This window comes from Rhinoderma darwinii, chromosome 6, assembly GCF_050947455.1.
Source record: "Rhinoderma darwinii isolate aRhiDar2 chromosome 6, aRhiDar2.hap1, whole genome shotgun sequence".
Classification (NCBI taxonomy): domain Eukaryota; kingdom Metazoa; phylum Chordata; class Amphibia; order Anura; family Rhinodermatidae; genus Rhinoderma; species Rhinoderma darwinii.
The window spans coordinates 66,671,991-66,687,185 of record NC_134692.1 but is presented as its reverse complement, the minus strand read 5'-3'; the positions used below and the strand labels follow the sequence as shown (position 1 = coordinate 66,687,185).

The 15,195-nt window shown below is 38.1% G+C and overlaps 1 protein-coding gene across 1 annotated transcript; it reads right to left on the bottom strand.

The window, feature by feature from the left end:
* Window positions 1-13,898: 13,898 nt before the first annotated feature.
* Window positions 13,899-14,921, bottom strand: LOC142656602 (olfactory receptor 2B8-like). Its single transcript, XM_075831533.1, has one exon. The coding sequence runs from the start codon at window positions 14,919-14,921 to the stop codon at window positions 13,899-13,901; it is 1,023 nt and encodes a 340-aa protein (XP_075687648.1).
* Between the last annotated feature and the right edge of the window lie 274 nt (window positions 14,922-15,195).

The following is a 15,195-nucleotide window of genomic DNA, read 5'->3' as shown; positions in this document are numbered from 1 at the left end:
GAGGTAGTCACCTGGAATGGTATGCTAACAGTCTTGAATGAGTTCTCATAGGTGCTGAGCACTTGTTGGTTGCTTTTCCTTCAAGCTGGATTCACACGAGCGTGTGCTCTTTGCGCACGCAAAAAACGCGGCGTTTTGCGTGCGCAAAAGGCACTTAACAGCTCTGTGTGTCAGCCCTGTATGATGCGCGGCTGCGTGATTTTCGCGCAGCCGCCATCATTATGACACTCCATTCGGATGTTTGTAAATAGAAAAGCACGTGGTGCTTTTCTGTTTTCATTCATCCTTTTCACTGCTGTTGCGCGAATCCCGCTTGTCCCCCGGAAGTGCTTCCGTTTGACATGCGTGGTTTTCACGCACCCATTGACTTCAATGGGTGCGTGATGCGCGAAAAACGCAGAAAGAACGGACATGTCGTGACTTTTATGCAGCGGACTCACGCTGCGTAAAATTCACGCAACTGTCTGCACAGAACCATAGACTAATATAGGTCCGTGCGACGCGCGTGAAAATCACGCGGGTTGCACGGACGTATATCACGTTCGTCTGAATAAGCCCTCCAACTTATTCCAAACCATCTCAATTGGGTTTAGGTCGGGTGATTGTGGAGTACATGTCATCTGACGCAGCGCTCTATCACTCTACTTCATGGTTAAATAGCCCTTACCTAGCCTGGGAGTGTGTTTAGGGTAATTGTCCTGTTGAAAAACAAATGATGGTCCCACTAAGCGAAAACCAGATGGGTGTTACGATTAGCAGCAGGAATGCAGGTCTGAATCTGAAATTTGTCATCATTTAGCTGTGCCTGGCTGATTAAGGCGGAGTACCTTTCTTGGGCTATATATACTTCACGCCTGGATACTCAGGTGCTTGTTATACTGTTTTTGGCATGTGCTAACTCTTTTTTGTGACTTTGTTCCTTGTCTGTCTGTCTGTCTGTCTGTTTGTTTGTTTGTTTGTTTGTACTGTGGGAGCTGTTGGTCCTCTGAGGGTTCTGTTTTTTGCATAGTTGTTTGATGTGTATCTGGGATCAGTAGTTCCACTGGTTTGTTTGCCTTTCCTGTGTGTTTGGACTGCTGCCAAACAGTTGTCTTGCCCTGCTTTAGGATAGTGTTCAGATAGTCAGAGAGTGCTGTAAACTCTTGTCCACTGTCTATTTGTCTGTTATCTGCTTGCATGCTATTCATCTGCCATCCACTCCATTTGTTCATCATCTCCAACTTCTACTGCCTTCTGTGTTCCGTTCCGGTCATCCACTGGTTAGATACTTTTGGCTTTAGATTTCTGTCAGTGTTGATGCATTCTTCACCCATGTGCTAGCACTTTCTGGTTTTGCGTTCTTGAGCACCAATAGCGGCGTAATAATGAGATGGCATATCGTTGCAGAATGCTGAGGTAGTCACCCTGGTTATGTGTTCCTTGAATTTTTTTTTTGTAAATTTTTTATTTGTTTACATTTTTGAGACATAGTAAGGAGGGAAGAGGGATAAGGGTACAGAAAGGAATGGATGGGGATCAGGGGTAACATAATAAGCAAATACAAAGAAATAAAATAACAATTAACGGTTGTCTCTGCTGTATTATATCAAAATCAGAAAGCTACATATATACTTTCCACATAAGTTTACATGTACTTCAAGTTTTACGTATTTGGTTATTGGTACCAATTTAGTTTTGGTTTGGAAGTTTGTAATGTGATCTAACCCATTATGTTATACAAAGCATCTGTGTTCTGGGTATCTATCCATCTATTCCAAGTCCTGTAATATTTATCTAGGTTTTGTTCAATTGACCATTTAGTTTTTTCGAATGACTGTACCGAACAGACCTCGGCAATCCATTCCGAGGGGGATGGCGTATCTATCTCCTTCCAGTGTCTAGCAATTATAAGTTTCGCTGCATTTAGAAGGTGGGGAATTAAGGAATTGTGGTTTATGATCCGGTATGATATGTCCAGATTTAGGATTACTAATTCTAATGTCAAAGTGATATTGATATCTTCAACAGTATTTATGATTGTTTCTATTTTCTCCCAGAATGGCTTGATTAGATCACAGTTAAACCAGATTTGTGACAGATTCCCTGTTTCTTTTTTGCAGCGCCAGCATATTGGGCTTTGGTTGGGATCTATTCTATTCAGAAGCTCTGGCGTTTTGTACCAACGTGCTATTACTTTATAATTTAGCTCTTGTATTTTTGTAGAACTGGAAGTGGACTGCGAGTTTTTTAAAATTCGGTCTTTCTGTTCCTTAGTGAACTTTTTACCTAATTCTCTTTCCCATTTTGTCATGAATGAGGGTGTTTCTGAGTTAGCAATGAGAAGTTGATACATTGTTGAAACTGCCTTTTTGGGAACAATCTTAGAGGAGTAAAAGTTAGTGAACAAATTAACTGGATTTGTATCCAGAATATCCGGCAGAAAGGCCTTAATTGAATCGGCGATTATATTGAATGTCTGCTCATCCAACTTAATGTTAGGAAATGCAATTTCCATTTCTTCCAATGTAATCAGTTTCTTGTTTAAAATAAATTTACTTGCTGAGAGTAAAGCTTCTTTCGTGTTCATGGATAATTTCTTCTTAATTTTTTTGAGTTTATTCGGTATCAGATAATAGATTGGTGTGTGAATACTTATATTACGTATAAAATGGTGTTTTTTGTTCCGTTTGTGCCATGTTCTAATAGTTTGGTTAGTTAAAGGATTGAGTATATCAGAATATTGAAATCTATTATAAGGTGTTGGCCATATGATATCTTCAACTTTATTTTTTAGTAAACTCAACTCGAGATCGACCAAGAGCTTACGTTTCGTAGGGCTTTGCCACTCCATATATCTGCATAGGTGAACAGCGTTTTTGTAGTTTTCTATGTCTGGAAGGCCAATTCCACCTGCATTTTTGTTTTTTACGAGTGTTGAATATTTAATTCTACATCCTTTACCTTGCCATATAAATTTCGTTATTATCTTCTTCAGTTTATTGAAAAATGTCAAAGGGATGTCAATTGGTAGCACTTGTAGTAGATAAAGTATTTTTGGTAGTATTACCATTTTTATAATGTTATTTCTTCCGAACCACGAGATTGGTAAGGTATTCCATTTCTCCAAATCCGCTTCTATTTTAGCCAGCAGTGGCTTATAATTTAAGTCGAAGAGATCTTTATAGGAATTATTTATCTTCGTACTCAGGTATGTAATGTGAGAACAGTTGTTTTTAAAGGGGAAGTTCTTAGACATTTCCTTCCACTTTTTGGGGTATATGTTTACGTTTAATAATTCTGATTTTGTTGTATTAACTTTGAAGTTAGAAACTTCTCCAAATATTTTGAACTCTTGTAATAGGGCTTTAATCGATTTTCTTGGATTGGATAAGATGATTAACATATCGTCTGCAAAATGCGACGGTCTTGTGTTCTTCTTTATTACACATAAGTCCAGTAATCTCCTTGTTTTCCCTAATCATTTGGGCCAGGACTTCCATGGTCATTATAAATAACAATGGAGACAATGGACATCCTTGTCATGTGCCGTTCTTTATTTCTATTTGGGGTGAGAATTCTCAGTTTATTTTGAGTTTCGCGGATGGATTTTTGTACAAAGCCATAATTTTGTCTATAAATGTAGATGGAAGGCCAAATTTTTGTAGTGTCAATTTTAGGAACAACCAGTCTACTCTGACAAATGCCTTTTCGGCATCAGTAGTCAGCAGAGCAATAGGAAAGTTTTTACTCCTGGCTATTTGAATCACATACAGAATCCTAACCGTGTTATCTTTAGCTTCCCTGCCTAGTGTAAAGCCCACTTGTTCTAGGTTAATTATGTTTGGTAGAAATTGTTTAATTCTATTTGCGATTATTTTTGCTAAAAGTTTTACATCATTATTTATCAGAGAGATGGGCCTGTAATTACCGCAGAGGGTGGGATATTTTCCTTCTTTGGGTATTAGGGTAATGTGAGCGATCAGTGACTCTTTACAGAAGGGGTTATTAAAATCTATGGTGTTGAAATACTGTGTCAGAAAGGGGGATAGAGTGTCTCTAAATATTTTATAGTATGCCATAGAGTACCCATCTGGACCTGGGCTTTTAACTTTCGGGCTATTATTTATGGCGTTCTCTATTTCTTGTTTTGTGAAAGGAGAGGTTAGTATTTGACTTTGAGTCTCTGAAATGTGAGTGAGGGTTATATTGTCGAGTAGTTTATTTATTAGATCCGTTTTTTTGTTCAGTGTTTGGTCTTGGTTTTTTAAGTGGTATAATTCTGAGTAGAAGCCACAGAATTCCCTAGATATATCTTCTGTTGTATGCAGTAGTATGTTTCTTTTATCTTTTATTTTAGGTATAAATGTATTTGAATGTTCTTTTCTGATTAAATTGGCTAGTCTCTTTCCACATTTGTCGGCTGCCATGTACCTTTTGAACTTCGCGAAGTAGAAGTTTTTTTCGGTATTATAGTTCAGTAGCTCCTTCAGTTCTGCACGCAATTTGAATAGATCCTTTTCTGATTTTATACATAGTGATTTTTTATGTTTAAATTCCAATACTTTTATTTTTTCTAAAATGTTTGTAATTTGTTTGTTTGTTTCTTTTTTTTTCCTAGCGCCTAGTTCAATTAGAAAGCCTATGATTACAGCTTTATGGGCTTCCCAGATATTCGAGTTACATATGTTGTCTGGACAGTTGTCTAGGAAATAGTCTTTTATACGTGAGAGTATGTAGGTTTTGTCTTCTTTGTTGGTGAGCAAACTGTCGTTTAATTTCCAATTAAAATAGTTGCCATTTTGTTTTTGAGTGAAAGAAAGGAGTAACAAAAGTGGAGCATGGTCCGACTGTGTGATAGAACCATATTTTACTTGAGTTATCGTGTTGATAAGAGAGTGAGGTACAAATAGGTAGTCTATTCTAGAATATTTTTTTGTGGACCGCCGAGTAAAATTAATAATCTCGGCAAGAAGGATTTTTAATTCTCCATGAGTCTACCAAGTGAGCTTCTGCAAGTAGTTTTTTTTATACATTTAAGTTTTTTATATGAAATTTATGAACTGTTGTTAGAAGTGTCTATTGAGGGTTGGAGTGGAATATTAAATTCGCCTCCTAGAATCAATTCACCTTCCTTGAATTGTTCCAATTTTTGCATTAATTGTTTGATGAACTTCTCTTGGTTATTATTAGGCACGTATAGATTTGCGAATGTGAATATTTTACCAAGTATATACCCCTTCAAAAGAACATATCTACCTTCAGTATCCAGTAACACATCTTTACATTTGAAGGGAACTTTTTTATTAATGATGATTGCGACACCCTTAGATCTTTTAAGGGGTGTTGAAGAGTTGTACCATTTCGTGAAGATTTTATTTTTTGTTAATGGGGTATAATTTTTTTTGAAGTGGGTTTCATGTAGAAATGCTATGTCTATTTTCTCCTTTTCTAAGAATTAAAGTATTTGTAGTCTCTTACCAGGTACATTGATGCCTTTAACATTGTACGTAGCTATTTTAAGTTCAGCCATTATTTAAATAGTACATATAATTTGTTCTGATAGTAAGATTCAGCAGAGACAGAACAGTAATAACAAGAATTAAATACATCTTAAACAATTGGGTGTGTTTTAGATAGGGTGAACGTATGATTGTTGGTATATTTGTATATATCCAACACAAATATGCTGCCGGTAGAGATCTATAGGAAATCATTCCAATCTTGACCGGGGTTTATAGCATAAATCAAATTTCCCGGGGGGGTGGGGTGGTATCTAAACCTGAAAAAGTTTGCGTAGCAAGAGAGGTAATTTACATTTTAGAACCAAACTCAAAGTCTAAAGAATTATAATAAACATACAGATATAAAAATATCAATTAAATTTCGCAAAAGGATATTGAAGTAATTTTCTATCTTCCTCATCTTTTCGGAGTTTTCCCAGCTTCCGGATCGGTCTTTTTCATCTTCTTTGTTTTCTTTGGGGTAGCTGTTTCCCAGTTATCCTGTTTTGGAAGTTGATTTCATCTTCTGGGCGAGTCCAGTCTGGTATTTGTAGATGAGAGAGGTCTAATTTGTTGAGAACAAATTCCAAGTCTTCTGGTGTTTTGATGGTCAGTGTTTTATTGTGTAGAGATATAGCAAGGCCAAAGGGGAACATCCACCTGTATGAAATGTTTCTCTCTCTTAGTGTTTTGGTTAGAGGTTGTAATTGCCATCTTAGGTCCAAAGTTAGTTTGGAGAGGTCTTGAAATATGACAATTTCGCATTCCTCATATTCTATTTTCCTCGCATATCTTGCTTTGTGCAGTATTTCCTCTTTCATTCTGAAGCTTTGTAAGCAACAAAGAATGTCTCTTGGTTTGTCCGGTCCAACCGATCTGGGTCTAAAAACGCTGTGAGCTCTTTCAAGACCTACTTCGGTATTTCCTTCTTTCCCCAGAAGTTCGTTGAATATATGTGTGAGCACATTAGTGATTTCTTTGTCTGCGACTGTTTCGGGGATACCTCTTATTCTTAGATTATTTCTTCTAGACCTATTTACAAGGTCATCTATATGTAACCTTTGTAAATATGATTCTTTTTGTTTATCAATGAGTATCTCAGATATTCTTTCAGCATGTGAGATGACTTGAGTACAAGTGTCCTCCAGTGATTGTATTCTAGTAAAGGCTTGTTTGACATCGTTCCTCATATCCGATATTTCCTCTTTTACTGTCTGGGTGAATTCTTTAAATAGTCCCCTTATGCAGTCTGTTGTAGGTAGTGCTTTTATATATTCTTTGAGGTCAGCTGCATCATGTGTCGTTGGTTGTTCTTCATCACTGTCTGACCAGCTTGAAATGGTGAAATTATCTTTGGTTTTATCCTTCCTTTCCGATCTTGAGCTATGATTTTCTTCAAAGGTCAGCTTTTTACTGGTGATTTCAACCTCTTGTCCTTTTTTTTGGAGTTTTACCAGTCCTGGCTTGTTCTTCATTTGAACCTTTTATGGGTTTCCCCATTGTGATCTGTATTCCCCTTATTCAACTTGCTGGAAGAAGGTATTATGAGATTAGGGCATTTCAGGAGTCCTATAGCAACCACATGATCTGGGTTTCTTTTAGGTAATGTCCTTTGGAGCTGTGGGTTATTAGGGTCCAAATGTTAATTGGTTTGTGCAATTATTTTGTATTTTAATTCAAGTCATGAGTGCGGTATTACACTAGCATCCAGATGTTTGGATTATGTAGTTAGTCAGAAGGTATGTGGTCTAGCAGGGGAAGAGCCTTGCTATTTCTTGTTATTTAAAGTTATAAATCTATGTATGGATATTCATATTCAGGTACATTCAGATACCGTTAAGCCTTTATGTTTATGCAAGGGGTATTTTGTTCCTGTTGGTTAGCTTTCACCTTGCTCTTATATTGTGCTGAGTCCTTTGTTTCAGGAAAGTAGGCACTTCCTGTCCAATGGCCTGAAGGCGTTTTTTTTTTTTCTGTTTTTTTCTCTCCCTCCTTTTTCTTTTTCTTGGTAAATCTAGTCCCCGGCTTCTACTTGAAGCGATTCTGCCAAAGGCCTAATGGCTTTATTCGTACCTGAGAGCTCTACTGAGCTGAGATGAGGCAAGAAGCGCGATGTCCTGGAGCTCCTGCTGTTATTTCAGCTGCGTGCACGCTTTCCAGCCAGGTGCGGCTCCAAATTTACTCCCCGGTCTCCGGTCGTTGTTAGACCGCGGCGGCACAATCTGTCTCGGCCACTCTAAAAATGATCCTCGGAGCAGGTATGTACTCCTTGTCCCTCTCCGGTTCGTTTTTTGGGGCTAAAAGACCGTTTTTCTCCGTGTGATTGGGGTAAGTGTGTTACTTATACTCGGAGCTCCCTCCAGACGCGTCCACTCCGTTGCTCCGCTAGCCACGCCCCCGTTCCTTTAATTTTTTATAAATCGCCAGCAAAGCACCCCCACCCCATCACACCTCCTCCTCCATGCTTCATGGTAGGGACCGCACACGTAAAAAAACCATCTGCTCACCTTTTATGTGTCTCACAATGACATGGCGGTAGGAAACAAAAATTAAAAATTTGGATTTCCACTGATCTAATATTCAACCCTTGTGTTTTTTGGCCCAAGCTATTTTCTTCTTCTTCTTGTTCCACAGTAGTTGCTTCTTTGCAGCAATTTGACCATACAGGTTTGATTCTCGCAGTCTCCTCTGAGCAGTCGATGTTGAGATGTGTCTGGTACTTGATCTCTATGAAGCATGTATGTGGGCTCTAATCTGAGGTTCTGTTAATTTGCAATTTCTGAGGCTGGTAAATCTTCCTTTCCTGGTGCGGTCCTCATGAGAGCCAGTTTCATCATAACATTTTATAGTTTTCATAACTCCTCTTGAGGATACCTTCAAAGTTGTTGAAATTTTCTGGATTGACTGACCTTTATGTCTTAAAGTAAGGATGGACTGTAATTTTTCTTTACTTAGTTGAGTGGTTCTTGCCATAGTGTGGATTAGAACAGTTGAACAGGGCTAAACACAGTATGGAAGTGTGTACCAATCCTACCTCTGCACAACACAACTGATGGTCTCAAACACATTATGAAGGCAAGAAATTCAACAAAATATCTATTGACAAGGCATATCTTTTAATTGAAAACCATTCTAGATGACTACCTCATGTAGCTGATTCAGAGAATGCCAAGAGTGTGCAAAGCTGTCATCAAAGCAAAAGCTTTGAAGAATTTAAAATAAAAGAAACAGATTCTGGCTTGTTTATCATTTTTTTTAGTTTACCACTTAATTCCATAAGTGTTCCTTCAATGTTTTTATGTCTTCAAAATGAATCTACAATGTAGAAAATAAAAAAAAACAACAAGAAATGCCATGGAATAAAAAGGTGTGTCCAAACTTTCGTCTGGTACTGTATATATATATATATATATATATATATATATATATATATTCATGCTGTTGTTGTTGCTGCACTGGTAAAGTTTGTTTGCTGGCTACACTTCAGTAAAAAAAAGAGTTAATCACATCAACGGCCATTTGTCGCCCGTTCACATCCACCCTACAGTCCTGTGCATATTAATGTACTTTAAAATTACTTACAAATATGTATCAGACAATAACAGTTGTTGAACATGAATATATAGGAACTTTCTACATCATAGTTGAGCTGGTACTTTTTATTAACCCCTTAACGACATGCTATGTACATTTACGTGGCAGCCGTTAAGGGGAAGTATGGAAAGGTGTCAGCTTTTTGTAATACACACAACACCTCACTGCAACGGGTGGAATGAAAGATCACTTTGATTCTGCCTGTTAAACCACTTAGATGCTGCAGTCAAATGCGACCACAGCATCTAAAGCGTTAGAATGAGGGTGGCGTCCCCCTGCCACATGCCACCGCATCGCCAGGTATGAGTGCAGAGTGACGATGGTCGTCATGGCAGCCTTGGAGCATTTTTGTACTCTATGAAGCCCATCCTCCGGCAGGGCTTCATAGGGGACTGTGGGAATCAGAATATACATTAGTATTTCAGTATATCCTGCGAGCAATCCAACAATCACTCATTCTTGTCCCCTAGGGGGACTTCTAAAAAAAAATAAAAGACAGTTAAATAAAGTTGTTTTTTTTTATGTTCCAATTTTTTTTTAAAAAGTTTAAAAACCTCTTTTCACATTTTTTTCCTAAAATAATGTTAAAAATAAGAAAAGTTAACATACTGTAACTGGTATCACCATGACCAGAAAAGTCTGAACTATTACAATATAACGTTATTTAATCCACTCGGTGAACACCGTAAAAGAAGCATTTGTAAAACATCCAAATTGCTGTTTTTTGGTCACCTTAGCGCTCCAAGAAAATGGAATAAAAATAAATGAACAAAAAGTCGCATGTAACCTAAAATAGTACCAATAAAAATGACAGCTGGCTCGCAAAAAATAAGCCCTCACATCGCTCAATCTTCGGAAAAATAAAAAAGTTATGGCTTTCAGAAGACACCATTTCTTTTTTTTAAAAAACACATAAATTTGGTATCACCATAATCATATTAAGAGAAACAATGTTAACCGCACAGTCAGTTCATAAAGATGAGGGTGCAAGCCCGCCAGGGAAACGACCAAAGTCAACCAAAATGTATATTCCAAGAATCAGGCAGCACTCCAGAGATGTAGCAAAAATAGAAAAATTTGCTTTATTCCATCAGTCAAAACAGCAACGTTTCAGCTCTACCATAGAGCCCTTCACAAGCTACTGAACACATGTTACAACAGTGCATGTATAGGAAAGCCTCAATCAAGAGGGAGGGGTTTGCATCAGAAAATAATTAATCATACACAGTGAATATGGCATATAGTTAAAACATAGTGTTAACAAAGTGCTATAGAAAAAAACATGTCATGTCATAATGTATATATCTCCATAAATTACAATCCATAAAACGTACTGACAGTCAGTGCATAACCATGATTGTGCACAATTAGGTATTGCTGGCACCTGTGAATACATTAAGAGAACAAATGGAGACACTCACCATGATTATATCGGCTGCTAAAGTTCAAAACAACCGCGCTACTGACGGCGTCCCCTGTGCGCTATTGCGCATGCCCAGGAGAACAAATATGTCAGAGGTGAATCGTTCAACTGCGCATTTCCACGCATGCACCAACGTAGATACTGTGCCGAGAACGCCATATTATATAAGGGCAAACTGACACCATCTGTCAGTATCGCTCCAAGATGATTTCCAAAAAGTGTGCAAGGAAAACGCAGGGAAGATGCGGTGCAAACGGCAATCATGAGATATACAGTACAGGGACCAGAATACAATCTGGAAAAGGCCAAAAGAATAGGGCCAGACTACGCACCTTTTAACCCATATTTTACCCCATATAAATGTAACTATATTATGTAGAAAGGCACCTCAATCCATAGACATATGTACAAGCAACCAGATAAACATATATATATATATATATATATATATATATAGATATAGATATAGATATAGAGACACCTACAGGAGCGCATCATAGACTTACCCCTCAATTAAGAGGGGAAAAGTCAAAAAATGCACGGGCGTGAAAAAAGCACCTCATCCACATCTATAATGTGAATAGGTGCCTATAAACCCACCCACTCAATCCTGCATAGGGCATCTGTTTAAAGGCTATTAGATTAGTAACATGGATAAGGCTGTTCAAAATCAAAGGTTGCTGTAGAAAAGTAGGATATAGTTGCCATACTACATTTATAAAAAGGTTCAAACAAACCTCAGTCTTAAAGGGAATGCAAGGGGCAATATACCATCCTGCTTAATCCTTACTCCACCTGCCCATATGGACGAAAACGGGCACAATAATACGATCCAATGTATACACCACTGACATATATAGTAAACAGTATAAACATTAAATGTAATTTTTATTGAAAAAAAGTACAGTATAATCATAATTAGCCGGATACACTTCTGGTGAGTTCATCCATTGTTCCCAAATATCGTGATCTGTGAATAGACAAGAAGGTGAAAGTTAAAATAGTAAAAAATTGCTCATGAAACAAGAAATAGTTGTTGGTCAATATGACTTCCTGCAATAACAGTAATAATGTGCTACTCTCAGTTGAATATTCCAATTCAGCCAGCCTCCCCTCAACTGCTCTTAACCCACACTCATGTTGGATTGATGTGTATAAAGATAGCACATCAAATGAGGCATGGATAACCTCACTACCCTCTTCCAGACTCAAATTCTGTAGTTTGACCCAAAAATCTGTGGTGTCCTGTATATGTGATTGAGCATCAGTAGCAAAACATGTAAGGGTTCTATCCAAAAATATGGCAATGTTAGAGAAAATAGACTCTGTATTGGGGACTATTGGTCGTCCTGGTGGGTTATGTAGTGTCTTATGGATTTTTGGTAGTATATATAGAACTGGAGTAATCGGATATTCAACCAGCAAAAATATTTTCAAATCATTATCAATGAGACCCCCGCCCTTAGCTTCATCGAGGATTCTCAAGATCAATTTAGAGATACCAAATTTAGAGTCACAGGGGATTTTCTTATAAACATTAGTATCAAGAAGCTGTCGATTGACCTCCCGCACATACATATTAGTATCCATGACGACAGTTGCCCCGCCGTTGTCTGCAGGCTTTATGGCTATACTGTCATCATGGATAAGTTCATTCAAAGCTGTTATTTCTTCACTAGACATATTTGCATACTTAAGTTTGAGATCTTCATTAATAGTTCTTAGTTCACCAATATCATTCCTGACTGCATTAATGAATGCTTCAATAACCGGTGCATTAGATGGAGGTACAAATGAGCTCCTATTTGATAAGCCAAAGTCCCTCAGTTGTAGCTCTGCGTCCCTGGGTTTAGAGGTCACAACATTATTAGAAAACCAGGCCTTGAGTTTAACAGTTCTAAAGAATTGATATAAGTCCGTTTCAATGCGGAACCAGTCCACCTTATTAGCTGGGCAATAAGACAGGCCCTTACGCAACACCTTTAACTGGACATCAGATAAAGATTTTGTGGAAACATTTACCACTATGTCCTTCACTTTGCCATGCTCGCCCCTCGAGTCACAGGATGGCGGATCTTGTTGAGTGATGGTTGTATATCGCTGGTGATGCCTCCTGCCGCCCCACCTGGTGCGTCTCCTGTCATGTGGGATATTTCCAAGGTTTCCCCTAAAAAAGAGGCAGAAGAGGAAGGGAACGCCCCCTCATGTGCCCTTTTGTAATCAGCTTGGACCCTTTTCTTCTTATTGTCTCGGATGTATCCCGTTTTTCTCTGATCCTCATTTTGCCAACTGTAAATATGACCACGGCTATAGTCCTCCATGTCTCTGTACCACTTCTTTCTCTTAGTCGTTTCCAACTCCAGTTTCAGTTTAGACAAAAAAGTGTTGATTCCATCATTGATCGTATCGTATTCTCCAGTAGTGCATAAAGATTTCAGTTTCATATTAGTATCCTGTATGCAAAGAGTCAGTGCAGATATTTCATTTTGAAGATATTCAATGTTAAGTAGTAAGATATCCATAGCGTATTTATTTGAAATCTGTTAAAACGCAATTAGAAGGCCGGATTTTCCGTAAAGAGGTTAGGCCTTATACTAAACCGCATACCTCTCGGTATCCTCTTTACCTTGTAGTACTCGCCCAAAGTAGCCAAATGTAGTTGTAAACTGGTAAGACGTTTAAATTCAATCTCTTTCTTAGTCTTCAAATCCGTAACTGACGGCATATTCAGGAAAGCAGCCTCTCCCATGTCTCCTCTAAGAATCCGTGCCGCATCAGCCTCAGTATAAGTGAAGACATCAGGACATAAAGCACCAGCATTTTGTAGATTAGACGTCATATTCAAGACGTGCAGGTTAACCAGCCAATATAGAGAAACCAAAAAATGTTAACCGCACAGTCAGTTCATAAAGATGAGGGAGCAAGCCTGCCAGGGACACGACCAAAGTCACCCAAAATGTATATTCCAAGAATCAGGCAGCACTCCAGAGATGTAGCAAAAATAGAAAAATGTGCTTTATTCCATCAGTCAAAACAGCAACGTTTCAGCTCTAACATAGAGCCTTTCTCAAGCTAGTGAACACATGTTACAACAGTGCATGTATAGGAAAGCCTCAATCAAGAGGGAGGGGTTTGCATCAGAAAATAATTAACCATATACAGTGAATATGGCATATAGTTAAAACATAGTGTTAACAAAGTGCAATAGAAAAAAACATGTTGTCATAATGTATATATCTCCATAAATTACAATCCATAAACCGTACTGACAGTCCGACTTGCCACTCCATTCAATGAAAAAGAAAAGGACACCTCCATTCTCGTGATTGGTGGGGGGCCCAGTTGTTAGGCCCCCATCGATCAGCATGCTATCACCTATCTTGTGGTTAGGGGATAACATTTCATCTTGGGACAACCCCTGTAATATTTAATTGTGGGACAACAACTTTATACATGCTGTTACATTTATTTGACCGAATATACAAAATATGCATCATAACTTTACTTATGGAGACTTTCATAACTGCTCTTTTGACCTCTTTATTTCTAAGGGTATATATTAAAGGATTCAACATTGGAATTATAACTGCATAAATTACTGTTAGGATTTTGTTCATATTTGGTATAGAGTATGACCTAGGCTTCATATAAGCAGCCATAGCTGAACCGTAAAATAATGTTACAACTAGCATATGAGAACCACACGTAGAAAATGTTTTTTGCTGAACTTCGGAGGTTTTCATCTTTAAAATAGCTCTTATTATTTGAATATAAGAAGTTATTATAAAAACAATGGGTATGATTAAAACCAGCACGCCAAAAACAAATATTACAAACTCAACAACAGAAACATTTCCACAACCCAGTGACAGAAGTTCTGGAGCTTCACATACAAAATGGTTGATTTTGTTATTGTCACAGAAATACATAGTCCATATTAGAACAACGTGAAAAATGGACAATAGAAAACCAGAGATCCAGTTTCCTGTAGCTATCTTTATACATACTGTCCTTTCCATGACTGTAGTGTAATGTAATGGGTAGCATATTGCCATATAACGATCATAGGCCATTATAGCTAATAAAATACATTCAGATGACCCTAAAGAAAGGAAAATGTACATTTGAACAACACATTCTGCAAGTGAACTTGTCTTCCTAAATAGCAACATGTCCTTCAGCATTCGCGGCGTAGTTGATGATGAAAAAAAGATATCGATGAAGGATAAGTTAGTAATGAAGAAGTACATAGGAGTCTGAAGACTGCTATCTGTAAGAGTCACCACAATAATCATAACATTCCCAAGAACTGTAAATATATATACTATCAGAAATATAACAAAGAGAGTTGTTTGTGTCCTTGGATTGCTGGAAAGCCCGAGAAGAATAAATTCTGTAAATACTGTGCCGTTTTTCTGCAACATGCTAATGCTTAAACAAGAAAAAGAAATAACGTTTAGAAAATAGCTGATACAGTATGTGACACTACATTGCAAATTCTCAAACATGTGTGTTATGGCAGGAAGAAGGGGAAGGGGATAAGTGAGCCCTAATCTACCCACCGCCCTGTCCCTGCCTGCTTGCAACGACCCGCCCTAGGCGACGGGGTACAACTGGGCAGCGGTCCCTACGCTGACTAAGTGCAAGGGAATACAAACAGGGAACAAGCAAGGGAAGGGGCAGTAGCCCACGGAACAC